The 13726-nt window shown below is 59.9% G+C and overlaps 7 protein-coding genes across 7 annotated transcripts; 3 read left to right on the forward strand and 4 right to left on the reverse strand.

The window, feature by feature from the left end:
• Positions 1-242: 242 nt before the first annotated feature.
• On the forward strand, positions 243-554 carry CcaverHIS019_0703100 (uncharacterized protein; the record flags this gene model as incomplete). The annotated part of the gene is made up of 2 exons (XM_060603729.1): positions 243-434; positions 465-554. The coding sequence occupies 2 exons, from the start codon at positions 243-245 to the stop codon at positions 552-554; spliced, it is 282 nt and encodes a 93-aa protein (XP_060459994.1).
• An 847-nt stretch (positions 555-1401) lies between these two features.
• Positions 1402-1875, reverse strand: CcaverHIS019_0703110 (uncharacterized protein; the record flags this gene model as incomplete). The annotated part of the gene is made up of 1 exon (XM_060603730.1): positions 1402-1875. One exon carries the CDS (start codon positions 1873-1875, stop codon positions 1402-1404), a length of 474 nt encoding a protein of 157 aa, XP_060459995.1.
• Positions 1876-2801: 926 nt separating this feature from the next.
• On the reverse strand, positions 2802-5423 carry MDV1 (uncharacterized protein; the record flags this gene model as incomplete). The annotated part of the gene is made up of 4 exons (XM_060603731.1): positions 2802-3056; positions 3384-4322; positions 4390-5231; positions 5285-5423. The coding sequence occupies 4 exons, from the start codon at positions 5421-5423 to the stop codon at positions 2802-2804; spliced, it is 2175 nt and encodes a 724-aa protein (XP_060459996.1).
• A 341-nt stretch (positions 5424-5764) lies between these two features.
• KTI12 (uncharacterized protein) lies at positions 5765-6937 on the forward strand (the record flags this gene model as incomplete). Its single annotated transcript, XM_060603732.1, has 4 exons — positions 5765-5936; positions 6160-6305; positions 6366-6400; positions 6460-6937. The coding sequence occupies 4 exons, from the start codon at positions 5765-5767 to the stop codon at positions 6935-6937; spliced, it is 831 nt and encodes a 276-aa protein (XP_060459997.1).
• Positions 6938-7461: 524 nt separating this feature from the next.
• Positions 7462-8208, reverse strand: CTR2 (uncharacterized protein; the record flags this gene model as incomplete). Its single annotated transcript, XM_060603734.1, has 6 exons — positions 7462-7507; positions 7581-7681; positions 7720-7792; positions 7849-7995; positions 8028-8119; positions 8158-8208. The coding sequence occupies 6 exons, from the start codon at positions 8206-8208 to the stop codon at positions 7462-7464; spliced, it is 510 nt and encodes a 169-aa protein (XP_060459998.1).
• Positions 8209-8480: 272 nt separating this feature from the next.
• CcaverHIS019_0703150 (uncharacterized protein) lies at positions 8481-10745 on the reverse strand (the record flags this gene model as incomplete). The annotated part of the gene is made up of 4 exons (XM_060603735.1): positions 8481-9014; positions 9394-10304; positions 10341-10389; positions 10587-10745. The coding sequence occupies 4 exons, from the start codon at positions 10743-10745 to the stop codon at positions 8481-8483; spliced, it is 1653 nt and encodes a 550-aa protein (XP_060459999.1).
• Positions 10746-11978: 1233 nt separating this feature from the next.
• CcaverHIS019_0703160 (uncharacterized protein) lies at positions 11979-13454 on the forward strand (the record flags this gene model as incomplete). The annotated part of the gene is made up of 1 exon (XM_060603736.1): positions 11979-13454. One exon carries the CDS (start codon positions 11979-11981, stop codon positions 13452-13454), a length of 1476 nt encoding a protein of 491 aa, XP_060460000.1.
• Positions 13455-13726: the final 272 nt, after the last annotated feature.

Consider the following 13726-nt stretch of genomic DNA (forward strand, 5'->3'; position numbering starts at 1 on the left):
TAACCAAGATGAGCGGGTGGCAGGGTGGGTCAAGTACTGGTCAAGATGGGTGTGGAGAGCAGAGTGTGAAGGGAGGAGGGGATGAGGGAGCGAGCGAGTGTGGTGTGAACTGATCCACCTGGGGTGCACACGGGGGCTGAGGCATACTCGACGCCCTTCGAGTCGCTCTGACCTCACTCTCCCTCTTCTCACTTGACACTCTTCACCTCCCCTCTCACCCAAACTCGATTCTCCCCACAACAATGCCACCCGTCAAACGCGAGCACTCCCCCTCTCCAACCCCCTACGACCGCATCAAGACTTCCAAGCCCAAGCCCAAGGCTACGCCCAAAGCCGAGGCGAACAGCGCCGGTCGCAAACGTCTGATCGAGATGGTGATTGAGCGCGGTATTGCCGCGGTCATGGGTTCCAACATTGCCACAACCCAGGCTGAAGTATGTTGTGAATGACTCGGCTGACGGTAGACGGGCCTCACGGTGAAGCAGATCCAGAACCATCTGGGTAAGGGGCGCTCCCTCCGTGCTAGGCTGGAGGAGGTGGCCAAGATTGTGTAGAGAGGAGTGGAGCGCAGAGAAACAGGGCTCAGCTTTGAATGCCAAAGTGTTGATTTTGGCTGGGCCCCGATCTGGGTGGTTTCGGCGAGTTGAGACGTGTCGTGATGAATGATGTTGCGATCGTTGCGAGACATTGTTGTGGTTCAAAGTGTTGAACACAACTTTTCCCATTCACATAACCACCAACCAGTCAAATCTGATCTCTTCATCTCCTCACACTCACCCATGACCTACTTATTGTATTGACAAAACATGTCCCATTCACCTGTACTCTTAATCCCCCAATCTCCCTACGACCATGAACCAACTGCCACCTACCCCAATCTCTCTTCCTCGCCCTACTCTTCCGCCTGCTCCTCCTCCTACCTCCTCTACTTCAACCCTCTCCCGGGGCTTGGACGTCTTCACGGACCCCTTCGCGGACCCTCTAACAATCGCTCTAACGACTCTCCGCGCCGCGTCGCAACAAGCCCACATGATGGCCGACTTGCTCAACTCTTTCCTCCGTGGCTCCTCTTTCCCTGGGATCTATACTGGCATGTTGAAACGCCTCCGCGCAGCAGCGGTATCTCTCCGCGGCCTGATCACCCACCCGTCGCTGAGGTGCTTGGCGTACACTTCAGCCGGGACCCCGGGCCCTATCCTCCGTCTGGTGGGGGTCGTCATTGCCACTATTGATGCCGACGCGCTTCTCTGGGAGATGGAGCATGCACATGCCCGGGCCATGAGGCGGTATGTCCGGAAGTTGGAGGGGTGGATCGAGGAGGCAGTCGAGCGGCATGTCGTTCCTCACAACTAGACTAGTTTCCATAACCGAGTATATTACAGCACTACTGTACAATAGCGTCTAATGCCACCCATTCATCTGCGGCTCCTGGAATAAGAGTTGCAGCAGCATCGCCCCAATCCAACTCCCAATAGCCCGCACGTAAACGAGGAGCGCGTCAATGTGTTCTGGGATATACTGGTCCTGGAGCTCCATGTCATTCTGTACCGTCATCCCCAGGAGGTTGACCAGCGCGCATGGATCGAAGTGTTGGCTCCGCGCATCGTCTATGAGACCACGCAGGGTGGGGTGGATTAGGATCCCGCGGAGGCGCACAATAGGGTGTCCAAGGCGACGAAGGAGGTCGGAGAAACGGTCCCTTTCGTAGTGGTAGAGTGGCATACTGTAGGGCGTTAGGGGGATATGGCGGGTTTGGAAGCGTTCGAGGTCGTAAGAGAGGCGGTTGACCTCGCTGTCGGCGCTGGAGAGGAGGGTGTAGGCCAAGGATGGGGATGGGATTGGGGGGGACGAGTACGAGTAGCCGTTCGAGGTCATGGCACTTAATAGAGAGATGAGTGGCCAAGTAAGAGTCAGTCGCCTATATATCATCACCTGGCGCAAGCGTCGACTGAGCTCCTTTCATTGTATCTTCTGACTCTACTCGCCTTTTCCATCGCCATCCGCATCATCATCACCATTCCCCTCGCCCGGGTACTCCTCGGGATGGCCTGTCGTCAGCACACCCAGGCGCAACTCACAGTACATGCACTTGCGCACGCATGCGCTGGGGTCAGAAGCCTCGAGGAAACATACGACATGCAGCTGTCAGCGCACCCACGTTGTACATGTACCCTACGTTGCTTGCAGATTGGTGTGGTTGGGGGCGAAGAAGAGGAACAGCCAACAGTCGCTTTATCTTCTGCGAGGCGACTTGCGCACGCCTCAACCAGTTTGGCGCTGCGCACGCCTCAACCAGTTTCGCGCTTCGCGCTTCGCCCCAGCACGTGTTGTTCTGTGTGCAGAACAAGGGCGCAAGGATGGTTGCAGGAGAGAAGGGTGTGAGTGGCGTCATGGACGCTTCGTACCAGTCACCATGGGCCCACAGACCTACACTATGTTCGAGTCATCCTCCAACCTGGTACATGTATATCCTTGGTGATGCCGTGCACCAAGGGGTGGTACGGCAGGCGTTCGCAACTGTCAGATGCCCCGAGCGGAGGCGATCAGTGACCACAAGAGGGCAACGACAGGGGCGCCTCACTCTGTGCACCGACACCTTCTGTCGGTCACCAACCTCCGTGCTTGTTGGCCAAGCCGACGCCACCCCCATCATGGGGCGCGGCTTCCCCAACATTCTGACTTGGCTAGCCCATCGGCCTTCACCGATACACCCTCGTTCGGACACACACACTGGCCCGGTCATCGCCCGCTCCGCTCCAACGCACCAACAGCATGTTTTGAATGGTGTGCATGTGATGCCGTTACATCGCCCACACTTTGGCGCAGCCGTCGCGCCCGCCCGACACCAGGTATTTGTCCATGAAGCGGAGGCGCTCGGCAGGCTTCGTGTGCCCGTTGACCACGAGACGCGAGTGCTCAGCGGTGGTGCGATTGTAAACCTCGACGCCGTTCTCGCCGACCGCTGCAACCACCTTGCGGCTGTCGAACTGCACAGCCGTAACTGGGAACTCGTACTTGTGCAGTTCGGACACTGCGCCCATCCTCATGTCCCATATCTGCGGTCAGCAAAGGTATTCCGTGCGCGCCAACTGGGGTCCAGCCCGTAAGAGAGGCAAGGGTGACAAGTCGCGCGAAGAGGCGATAACGGGGACAGTGTCGCCCGTCGCCCGTAGAAGCGACAACGAGACAAAGCCGCGAGTACCAGTGCCGATGAGAACAAACCCTGCCCTAGGACAAGCTAGGGTGACAAAGTCACACCAAAACACAAGTTAAGAACAGAGTGACCTGTACAAGCCGTGCAGGTGCCTGTAGAAAATTGTCGACTGCTAACGCAGCCCGCAGACAGCGCCACCTAACCTGCGCCTGGACAGTATGACACTCACCCTAATGGCCTTGTCAAGCGAGCCCGAGACAATATTGTGCTCATCGAATTGGATGCACGTCACGGGCGCGGTGTGGCCTGTGAGTGTCCTGTGCGCCTGGCCCGTCCGCATATCCCACATGCGCACAGCGCCGTCGCCCGACCCGCTCGCGAGTGCGTAGCCCCAGAACTGCACGCCGCCCACGAAGTCCTGATACATGTCCCAAGTGCCGTCAGCGAACGGCGGAGTGGGAACGGCAAACTGGCCAGTCACGGCAGCGAGGAGCTGCTGCTGCGCCGCGTTCGGGTTCGTTGCGCCCCCAGGGGACGGGAGGAGGTCGTCGTACTGCACCGAGCCGAACGACGTGGACGACCGGTGGGACAGGCCCGAACGCGTCTTCTTGCGAGGCGAAGGCGGCAGAGATGGCAGAACGGGTGGGTTGCTGATCGCCCAGAGAATGTCCATTGTCAGGACACACTGCCCCGTCGAGACGTCCCACTGCCGCAGCGTCTTGTCTGACGAGCCCGTAATGAGCGTCCCGTCCTCGTAGTACATGGCCGTGACCGCCTTGCTGTGGCCCTCGAGAGTGCGGACACACGGCCCGGGGTCCTCCTTGGCCGGCTCCTCGTCGTCTTCGCCACCCCCCTCATTCTTCTCGGCGATGCTCGAGAGCGGATCCCGCCGCGCCTTGTCCGACTGCTCGCGCAGCTTGTCCTCGTAGTCCTCGACGAGGCGCAGGTCCCACATCTTGACGTTCCCGTCCGCTCCCCCCGTCAGGCAAAGCGTGTCCTCGACCTGGACCGTCTTCACCGTGCCCTTGTGCCCTCGCAACTCGCCGATCGTCTCGCCATCGCAGAGATCCCACACCTTGACGACGTCGTCCTGCCCCGCAGTAACGAGCATACCGTATGGTTCGTTGAAGTCGAGCGCGGTGATCGGCCCAGTGTGAGCTTGGAGAGACTGGAGTTAGCGTTGGGTTATAAAGAGATGAGGAGGATGGACGGCGTTCGGGAGAAGCTCCATTCACCATGAATGCCACACCAGAGGGCAACTCGTCGTGCTCCGAAGGAAGGAATGCTGGGCCCTTTCGCCGGCGCGAGCTCTTGACGGGCGTAGCCGCCGTGGGCGGCAGTGCCTTGGTGCCAGCAGCCGACGTTACGCTCGGCGATGCCATCATCTCCTGTACGCCCTCTAGCTCGTCGTCGAGCTCGAGGCTCTCCTCCTGCAACTTGAGCAGGCTCTTCTGCAACCGCCGCCGGATCTCCTCGAGCGTGCCGATTTTGGCAGTGACCTCGGCGATTTCGGCATTGACGAGGCTCTGGCGCACGCGCAGGTTGTCCTTGTCCTGTGCGATCTCGTCGGCAGCCTTGAGCAGGTCCTCGAGATGGACGTTGGACGCGAGGAGCGCCTCGCGAGAGGCTCGGCTCTGTTTCCGCCGGCGGCGGGTCTTGACCCCAGGCCGGTCCTCGCCCTCTCCACCACTGTGCTCGCCCTCGGTAAGGAGGCCGCGCGCACGCTCTCCAAGCTTACGAAGCCCGAGGCGGTCGCCACCAAGGTCCGTGTCGACGAGCTCCCCCCGCTGCGTCCTACGGCGCTGCTTGCTGAGCTCCGAGGACGGGATTGTCGCGCGGAAGCCGCGGATGAGCGACACCTCGCTCACCGACTCGCCTCTATCCAGCGACAGTTGGGCGAGCACTTCGGCGTTCTCGAGGATCGCGAGGGAAGTTGCGGAAGGTGGCTCCTGCCCGAATCTGCCGACACCTGGGACGTTGGTCGGTAGTCTCAGCAGCGACGGGCGATGGGGGCGGGTGAGGCCGACGGGCGTACCCGCTCTACTCGTAAACTTGGGATGCATGAGCGATGGCGCGACTGGGGTGAGCATTTGGTGGGGAAGGAAGCTCGTGCGTGCGGAAAGTGCTCACGGTCGGCAAGTATGCGGGTGCTCTCGGTGCGGCGGTGCTCGGACGCGAACGGGGTCATGACGACCTCCTTGGCGATGGTATACGACTCGGTGGCCGCCGACGACAGGCTCCCTAACGTCGATTCGCGCTTTCGTGACATGGTCGGAGTGACGTTTGGGGACGGTGGAGGAGGAAGAGGAGGGATGTCTTGTGCCAAGGTGGTGAGGTGGAGCTGGGGATGGTAACTTTACGGCGCGCGCACGGAGAGAAGTCGGCGCACGCGCGCTGCGCAAGGGAGAGGGAGGATAAAGCGGAGCGTGGTCCCAGAGTGGGACGGAGTGGATGATGTGTGATGGATGGATTAAAGTGGAGGAAGGTGGAGAAGTAGACGGCCGGTGGTTGCGGAGGAGCCGAAAAGAGACACTGACGAGATCCCCTTCCCCCCTATCAACTTGAACTGAGCGTCATCAATTCAACCAACCAACGCTCCTCCCTTCATCCATGGCACTCGTCACCATCTCCGGCTTCCCATCCTCGGGCAAGTCGACACGCGCACGCCAGCTTCATGACTACCTCCAGGAGCGTATAGCTGCGCCAGACTACGACGGGCCCAAGTTTGACGTCGTGGTGGTTGACGACACTGGGTGTCACGTGTCCAGGAGCGCGTATGATGGTGAGTGGCTCACGTTACATTGATTGACGCGACGCTGACGCCTCACTCTTCATCTACACGACACATTCTCGCACCGTACCATATTACTGTTGGTTGCATGCACTGCGGTTGTTCGGTGCTCACCTCTTGGTCCTCGCACCCACCTCCACATTTTCGACCTCCACATTTGCCTCCACCTTGTACGCCCCTGGCTGAAATCTACGCCGCCTGCTCGCCATCGCAGACAGCAAGACCGAGAAGCCTGCGCGGGCAGCTCTCTTCACGGCTGGTACCCGCTCCCTCCGGCCTGACACTATTACGATCCTCGACAGCGCCAACTACATCAAGGGTTTCCGGTATCAACTCTATTGCGCAGCGCGAGAGGCGGGGGTGAGAGTTGCCACGATCCGGGTGGCTGCTCCGCCAGGGAAGTGCGCTGAGTGGCATGAGACGAGACCAGAGGAGGAGCGCTACGCGCAGGCGACGTGAGTTCAACATCCCATCTCTCCGGGCGAGTTGGCGGAAGAATCACCGCTAACACCAGCTTCGACAACCTGATCCAACGGTACGAGGAGCCGAACTCGATGGTACGCTGGGACTCTCCCCTCTTCACAATCCCGTGGGACGAGGATCTGCCGGGTGAGGAGATCTGGGCCGCGATCCGGACGGGTGTGAAGCGTCCGCCGAACCAGGCCGTCAACCAGCGTAGCACACCGCCACCAGGCACGCTGCAGACGCTGACGAAAACGACGAGCGCGATTGTCAGTGCTCTCCTCGCGCACCTCGCTGCCGGACCAACGCCGACATTCCCCATCCCGTCACCTCCGGCGCCTGCAGGCCTCGTCCTCCATCTTCCGAACCACAAGCCGACACTGAGCGAGATGCAGCGCCTCAAGCGCCAGTTTGAGGCGACGCAGACTGGCGCACAGCGTTCAGGTGGGGGGGCGGCGGGTAGCTGGACTGAGCCGCAGGTAGCTGCTAACTTTGTCACGTTCCTCGAGAACATTTGGGAGTCGCGCTAGATCTCGATAGGCTGATAGAGGATGCATGTTGTACGTTGGATGTTTGGGCTTGGATGTTTACCAGGACTTTGAAGATCGAGTTGAGTGGAATAAAAGCTTTGACCGAAAGGCTGCGCCACTATGTATGGTCCGACAGTCTATTGACTGCGACATCTGTGATGTCTGCGTACCTCTCTCTGCCCCAACACATGATCACCCTTCCCTTACCAAGAAATCGACCAAGGCAGCTAACAAACCACGCTGAGACCTGGCCGTTTCCGCGTTGGTGCTGGGATGGTGGAGAAGTCCCTTGACGAGGCCTAGATGGGTGTGATTTCAATGTCTCGATTTCGTCTCCTGCAAACCGCATGGAAATCGGAATCACTTCGTGTCTGTCGAAGGCGCATCGGCGCTCCATGCTTCTCTGGGACGTAGGGTTCGAACGTGGTGCGGAACAGACAACAGAACTCGCATGACATCGACTATTCTACGACAGAGAATCACCGTGGGACGCATCACAGCCCGAGAGCAACCTCGCAAGCGCATCAATGACATGCCAGACCGCGCGCACCAGTGCTCGAGACGAACCCGCTGTTGTCAGCCTCCTTCATATCCATCGTACATCTGGAGCGCGCACCAGAACGCGCCGGGCACCGACACTCACCTGATGTCCAGCTCGTCCTCGTAGACGTAGTGCCCAACAAACGCGCCAATCACAATAGCAGTGCAGAGGTACACATTGTACGTCATGGCGACGAGCATGAGCTGGGGTCAGTCCGGTCCGCGGTCCGCGGACAACTCACAAAGTAGGCGATCGCGACCGATGCCGCGTACATGCCCGCGCGAGTGGCGCGGGCCGAGGAAGGGAGGCGGACGCTGGTGTGAGATCGTCTTCAAGCTCGATTCTCCATTTGGACCTAATTTTGACTCACATGCCGACCTTGGCGCCGCTCTGGTCGTCCACTGCCGCGTACCCTGTCATAGGTGCGGCAGCGAGGGTCGCAGCCACGTTCCGCTCGTAGCGCCGGCATCGCGCGAGGATGGCAGCGTAGCCGACCGAGATGGCGACGATGGCGAGGCTGGCGTCAGCTACGAAGAGCGATGGGCGTACCAAGATACGAGCATAGGTACCCAGCCGCTGATATGCCACGAGCGGAAGACGACACAGGTATCCGCGACCTGGGCGTTCCAGAGCATGTTCATCTGTCATTAGTTGGGAGTTGGGCTGGGAATGGGCGTACAGAGCACTTGGGCATGTTGCCGCCGTGGCCGCTGTGGTCGCCGTGGTCCATAATGAGTGTGTAGTGAAAGAGTAAGAAGTGAGAGTAGAGTAGAGGGGGATGTTGAGAGTTTGAGTTCGAGTTGGGTGGCGTGTAACACCGGGATGATTCCTCTAACCTTGTTCATTCCGCGAATCTCACGCATTAGACCGCGTCTAATAGCTTAATGGCTTAAGATGGAGGTGGGACTTCTCCTGAACAATGTCTTGCAACCAAGCCACGTGACCTATCTATCCACGATCCTCCCGCTGCATGTCACACGCTACAACCAAATATACACCCTCCTACTTGAGGTGAAGACGCTGAGCAATCTGCGAAACAACCCCGACGAGCCACTGCGCGACCTCCCCCCCGGCCGAAACGAGGCTCTGCGGCGCTCCCGCCGCCCACAGCTTTGCGCCGCCAACAGTACCGCCCACAAGCAGCAGCAACGCGAAGAGGATCTTCCGAATCTTCTGGCGGCGAGCGAGCTTCTCACCACCCGTGTAGTCGGCCCACACGGGCCAAGCATTGTCCCACCACTGCTGGGAGATTGGGCCGGGGTAGTGGGTGAAGATGCGGCCGCTGCCGCCCTTGCGCCAGTAGTTGTTTACCAGGGGCCAGGTGGTGAGCTCGAGCTGGGCGGCGATGTGGTTGTCGTACGCCTTGGCGGCGGCCTTCTTCACCTCGAGCTTGGGGATGTTGTTGTCGCGCATGGCTACGAGTACCTGCGTGATGTAGGAGGCTTGGATCTCGAGGACCTCGGTGACGGACGAGTGGTTGACGAGGAAGTTGTTGCCCATCATCGTGTAGTAGTTGGGCATGCCGGGGAGAGCGATCTGATGTCAGCGCAAGCCCGAGGCCAAGTACTTCTAGGAGTCGGAGCGGACCTAGCCCTCGTCCTAGTAGCCCTACAAGCCGTTCAACTAGCAGCCGTCGTCCAAGTCGTGCTTGACCAAGAAAAGTAGGCCCCGCTCAACAAGTACGTCTCGACCAACAAGTGGCTCTCGACCAAGTCGCCCAAGCCGAGTTCCAGTAGCTCGGACTCGAGTCCAAGCTGCTCGAGCCGTTGCCGAGGTGGTTCTCGTTCTCGTTCTCGTTGGAGCACAAGCCGTTCCACCCTGACGCAAAGGCGCTCCGCTACGCGCACAACACGGTACCCCCACACGTCTCCACAACACAGTCACACGGCACCCCCGCACGTCTCAACACACTCACTCCATGGTAGTACACGAGGTCGCCCTTGCCGTCGTAGTTGCGCGTGCTGTCGTTCTCGCCGTCGACCTGCATGTCGATGTGGTCGGCCGCGTAACCAGTGGAGAGAACCACGACGTCGGCGGGGATCTCCTCGTTGTCGTCCGTGAGCACGCCAGTGGGCGTGAGGCCGGCGATACGGCCATAGACCGCGCGGTTCTGGGGTTGGTTAATGGCGGCAAAGTACCCATCCTCGAAGATGTAGCGCTTCGCCTGGAACGGGAAGTTGGGCACAATCTTGTCCTTGAGGTTCGGTGGGGCGCGTGCGACCATCCAAGCGCCGATGTCGCGCTCAATCTTCTTACGCGCCTTCTCGCCAGACTTGGCCCACTGGTAGTAGAAGCGCTGGTCGGCGAGGGCGAGGAATATCCAGCGGTGCAGGCGCTGGAGGATGGGCCAGCGGGCGCGGATGGCACGTAGTTGCTCACTGTTCGGTGCACTGTTACGCGAGGCCTTGATGCCACCGTTCGACGAGGGCATGAACCACTGCTGACCGCGAGCGAGGGCCGTCATCTTGATCCTGGGGTCCAGTCCGAGGGTGCCGATAATCTGGACGCCAGAGCACCCGTTACCGACGACGACGACGTTCTTGTCCCGCAGGCTCTCGACCGACATGTCACGCGGCCAGCGGGCCGCGTGCACTACCTTGCCCTCGAAGGCATCCTCGCCTTCCAGCGGGATACGGTTTGGCTCACTGAACGCGCCGGTCGCGCAGACGAGCACGTTGCAGTCGTACACGACCTCCTTGTCGTTGACGAGGTCGCGCAGCGTCACGTGGTACACGTTCTGCGCGGCGTCCCACTCGGCCTTGATGTAGTCGTGCTGCAGACGTAGGCGGTTCGTAAGGCCCTGCGTACGCACAATGTCCGCCCAGTCTGACGTCAGTCACTTCGGAAGAGTACAGTACTCACAGCGCTGGATCTCGCGGTGGTCCGGGTGCGTCTCGGTCCACTGGCTGTTCTGGAACCGCGAGTGGGAGTACGCGACGGCTGCGACGTCGCATCGGCATCCGGGGTAGCGGTTACTGAGACAGTGAGCGGAAGAGCGGATGTGGAGTCGCGTGCTCACGCCCTCTTGCACTCACACATGCCAAGTCCCACCGACGTCGTCCTCGCGGTCGACAATCAGAGGTCAGCCGACCCCGCAGAGCCACGTACGATCCAGTTGGTCAGGCCGGCCTCATCGAGGTCGAGGGCGAGGGTGATACCGCCAATCCCCGCGCCAACAATGAGCACGGACGGAATAAACTTGGAGTTGAGGGTCTGCGCCGCCGTGAATGGCGGAAGGCGGGTTGGGGGGGTGGCTCCGTCTGGCATCGTGATTGCGAAGGAATGTGGATGAGACGACGGATGAGTTGTGACAACGTAGATATCAGAGGCGCGGTACACAGAGGTGGCACCAGAGGTGGCAACGAAGGGTGGCGCGCAAAGTGCAAGTGGTGTCTCACGTCATTCCGGGTATGGACAGGGCAGATCCGTAGCAAGGCCGGAGACCGAGAAGTAGTGCAACACAACAACCCTCTCGGTGCCTGTGTCCAATTACGATCTTATGGGCCGAAACTGGACGAAGAGTTGGACTAGAGCTAGAGTGGCACTAGGGTCGTTGGGTAGACATCTAGGTTAGTGGAGAACGGTAAGCGGGGCCCTATGCACTTCTTGTGGGGCAATGATCTCAAGCGACGAGACGAGACTAGGTTGGACTGATAGCCGGGGCTGCCAGTAGTTGCGGCATGTGCGGCATGTGCGGCATCAGCGCTCCCCGCTGACCACCGCCAAATTACGCGGATCGTAACCGGGCCCCGCGCTCCATTTGTTGTTATCACTGCAAATCTGCAAAGCCGGCTGAATCCCAAGACGCGCCTCATATCCCCAACGCCTCGTCGCCCACCAGACATGTCAAAATGAACGGGCCCCGCGGGGTGGAATGGAGACAACCACACTCCCTCCGAGCCACGGTGTTCGGTGACTGTACAAAGTCATGTGGCCACATTCTTCGAGGTTAGCCTCGGTTGGGCCTCGCCAATCTCCAGGGTGTCGTCGCGAGTTGGAGTGTTGATAAGCGGCCGGTTCTCGTCTGCCGACATCTTGAGGCTACCCGCTGTGTCAGCCAAATAGACAAGTAGATCTAGATGCCATTTAGGGGTACATGGCCGATGGCGTCAACGGCGGGCGGAGCGAGGCCGTCGGGAACGAGAACAAGGCTTGCGAGTGCGAGTGCGAGTGGCGCGGTGTAGGGAGCGAGGAATGAGATGTGGGCAAAAAAAAGGCACAAACTCGAGCGTTGCGCGACTTTGGCCAAGAAACATCCATGACAAGTGCTTTTAGTCGCGCAGCCCCCTGTCAATGGTCTTGTTCCCCATGGCCATGGTCTGTTAGCCCAATTTTTGACCCTGGTCCTCTTGGACGCTACTCATCTCTCGTCGCTCACCACTGCATCATCTCCAAACACACCTCCGCAACTCGGTCAAAGGATTAGACTAGACGGTATAGGCCCTTCTCGGCATTCGACATCCCCACAACCCCTTTCTGTTTCCACGCCATCATCGCAACATGCTCCACGCCGTCTCACCAATCCAGCTCACTGAGGGGCGCGGTACGCGGCGCAGCCGACCGCATTCGCCTCCTCTAGACTCATCGTACCGGTTCCCTCACCCATTCCCCTACTTCTACCAATCTAGTACGCCTCATCCAGCCCAGTGCACCGGGTGTCCATGGTACCACCCCGCTGTTGAAGAGCGGGACGGTCTGCCTGAGGCGAAGCGTCGGCGTCTTCCCGCCGACACGAGACTGCACCCTGCGGAGCCTGAGCCGTCGACGTCTGCAGCTGTCACCCGACTCTCCCTCGACCCACGGTGGTATCCCGGCGTTTTCGGGGTCATCGCTTCGCATTTGTCGCGCGACACTCTTCTCCGCCTCCGCCTCGTCAGCCGTGACGCCCGCGACGCAGCCGACAAGATCCTCTTCTCCCACGTCGTGGTCCGGCGCAAATGTCCCGGCCGGGACCATCCCAAGATGGACCTGGCCGTCCTCCTCTCTCCACGGGGTGAGCGCCTTCCCCTGCTAGCCATGGATTACTCGCCATTTGCGCCTCGGCCGAGAATGGCCCGCGGGTTCAAACATATCCGGACCGTCGACTATCCCTCCAACACCGTCGCCCTACCGCCGACCATTACGCGCCAGCTCGTCTCGAGTGTACAAATGACTCGTCGGTTGGGGTGGAACTACGGTGCCTTGGCGTCGGAAAGCCAGGTCGACGTATGTCGCGCTCCTCTGCGCAAGTCCCTTCCAGAGGCTCTTGTGGCTATGCGCGACGTGACCAAGAGACAAGTCATGGTCGTACCATGGAACGAGGACTCGACTGGTGAGGCGCCGTACTTTTCACCTCGCACATTCGACTTTGACGATGTGACGCTCAACAATGTCCGGCGGGGTGGCGAATGTGTCATCATCTTCCGCAACGAAACCAGCGCTAGCAATGTAAGCGTGAATTCCACTCCCACTTCCAACGAAAGTCCCTTGCCGGCAGATACTGGTGCGATCCAACCATTCCTCCTGCCAATGTACCTCCTCATCGCGTCCCTCATTCGGTCGCGATACACGATTGTTGGACTGGAAGACCTGCCGCGCCGCTTAATGAAGAGTTGTCGCGATCCTGCAAAGGAGCCATGTCCCGAGAAACGCGTTGCCAGCGCGTACCACTTGGTTGCAGCGGCGGCGTGCGCGTGTTGGAACGTCGTGACACTCAGTCGCGAAGAGCAGCGTACGGTCGAGCAACTCAGCGGCCGCCTCCGGCTCATGACAAAGGTGCAGTACCGTGCCGAGGTCGGGGCGAAGCAGTATGCGCTCGAGTCGTTCGACACGCCCGTCGATGGGTCCGCGGAACTGGAGCTCCCGATGCCGGGCGATTGCGAGTGTGGTAAACCCGACTGCGCACATACCGACGACAAGGCGGGCGTGCAGCTCGAGGGGGACTGGGGGGAGATTGTGAGACAGGTGTTGATGGCGTCGGCTGCGGCTAAGCGGTAGGCTAAGCAGTAGGTGATACAGATAGATAGGTTACTCTCTTGCATCCATCTCCATGGTACATATCTATAGTATCATCTCCCACTTGTACTCGAGGGACGTGAATGACGTGAAGCAGACCGGCCACGGGGTGGTGCGAGCCTGGCGTCAGAGAGACAAGGTTATTGGACTCACCTGGGCGGCCACCTGGGTCAGCTTGGTCTTGTGCACGGGGCGCGGTCCTTGCCTGATAACGGCGGTGACAATGGCCGCGACCATCTTCCGCTCGATAGACG

This window comes from Cutaneotrichosporon cavernicola (genome assembly GCF_030864355.1).
Source record: "Cutaneotrichosporon cavernicola HIS019 DNA, chromosome: 7b".
NCBI classification, from domain to species: Eukaryota; Fungi; Basidiomycota; class Tremellomycetes; order Trichosporonales; family Trichosporonaceae; genus Cutaneotrichosporon; species Cutaneotrichosporon cavernicola.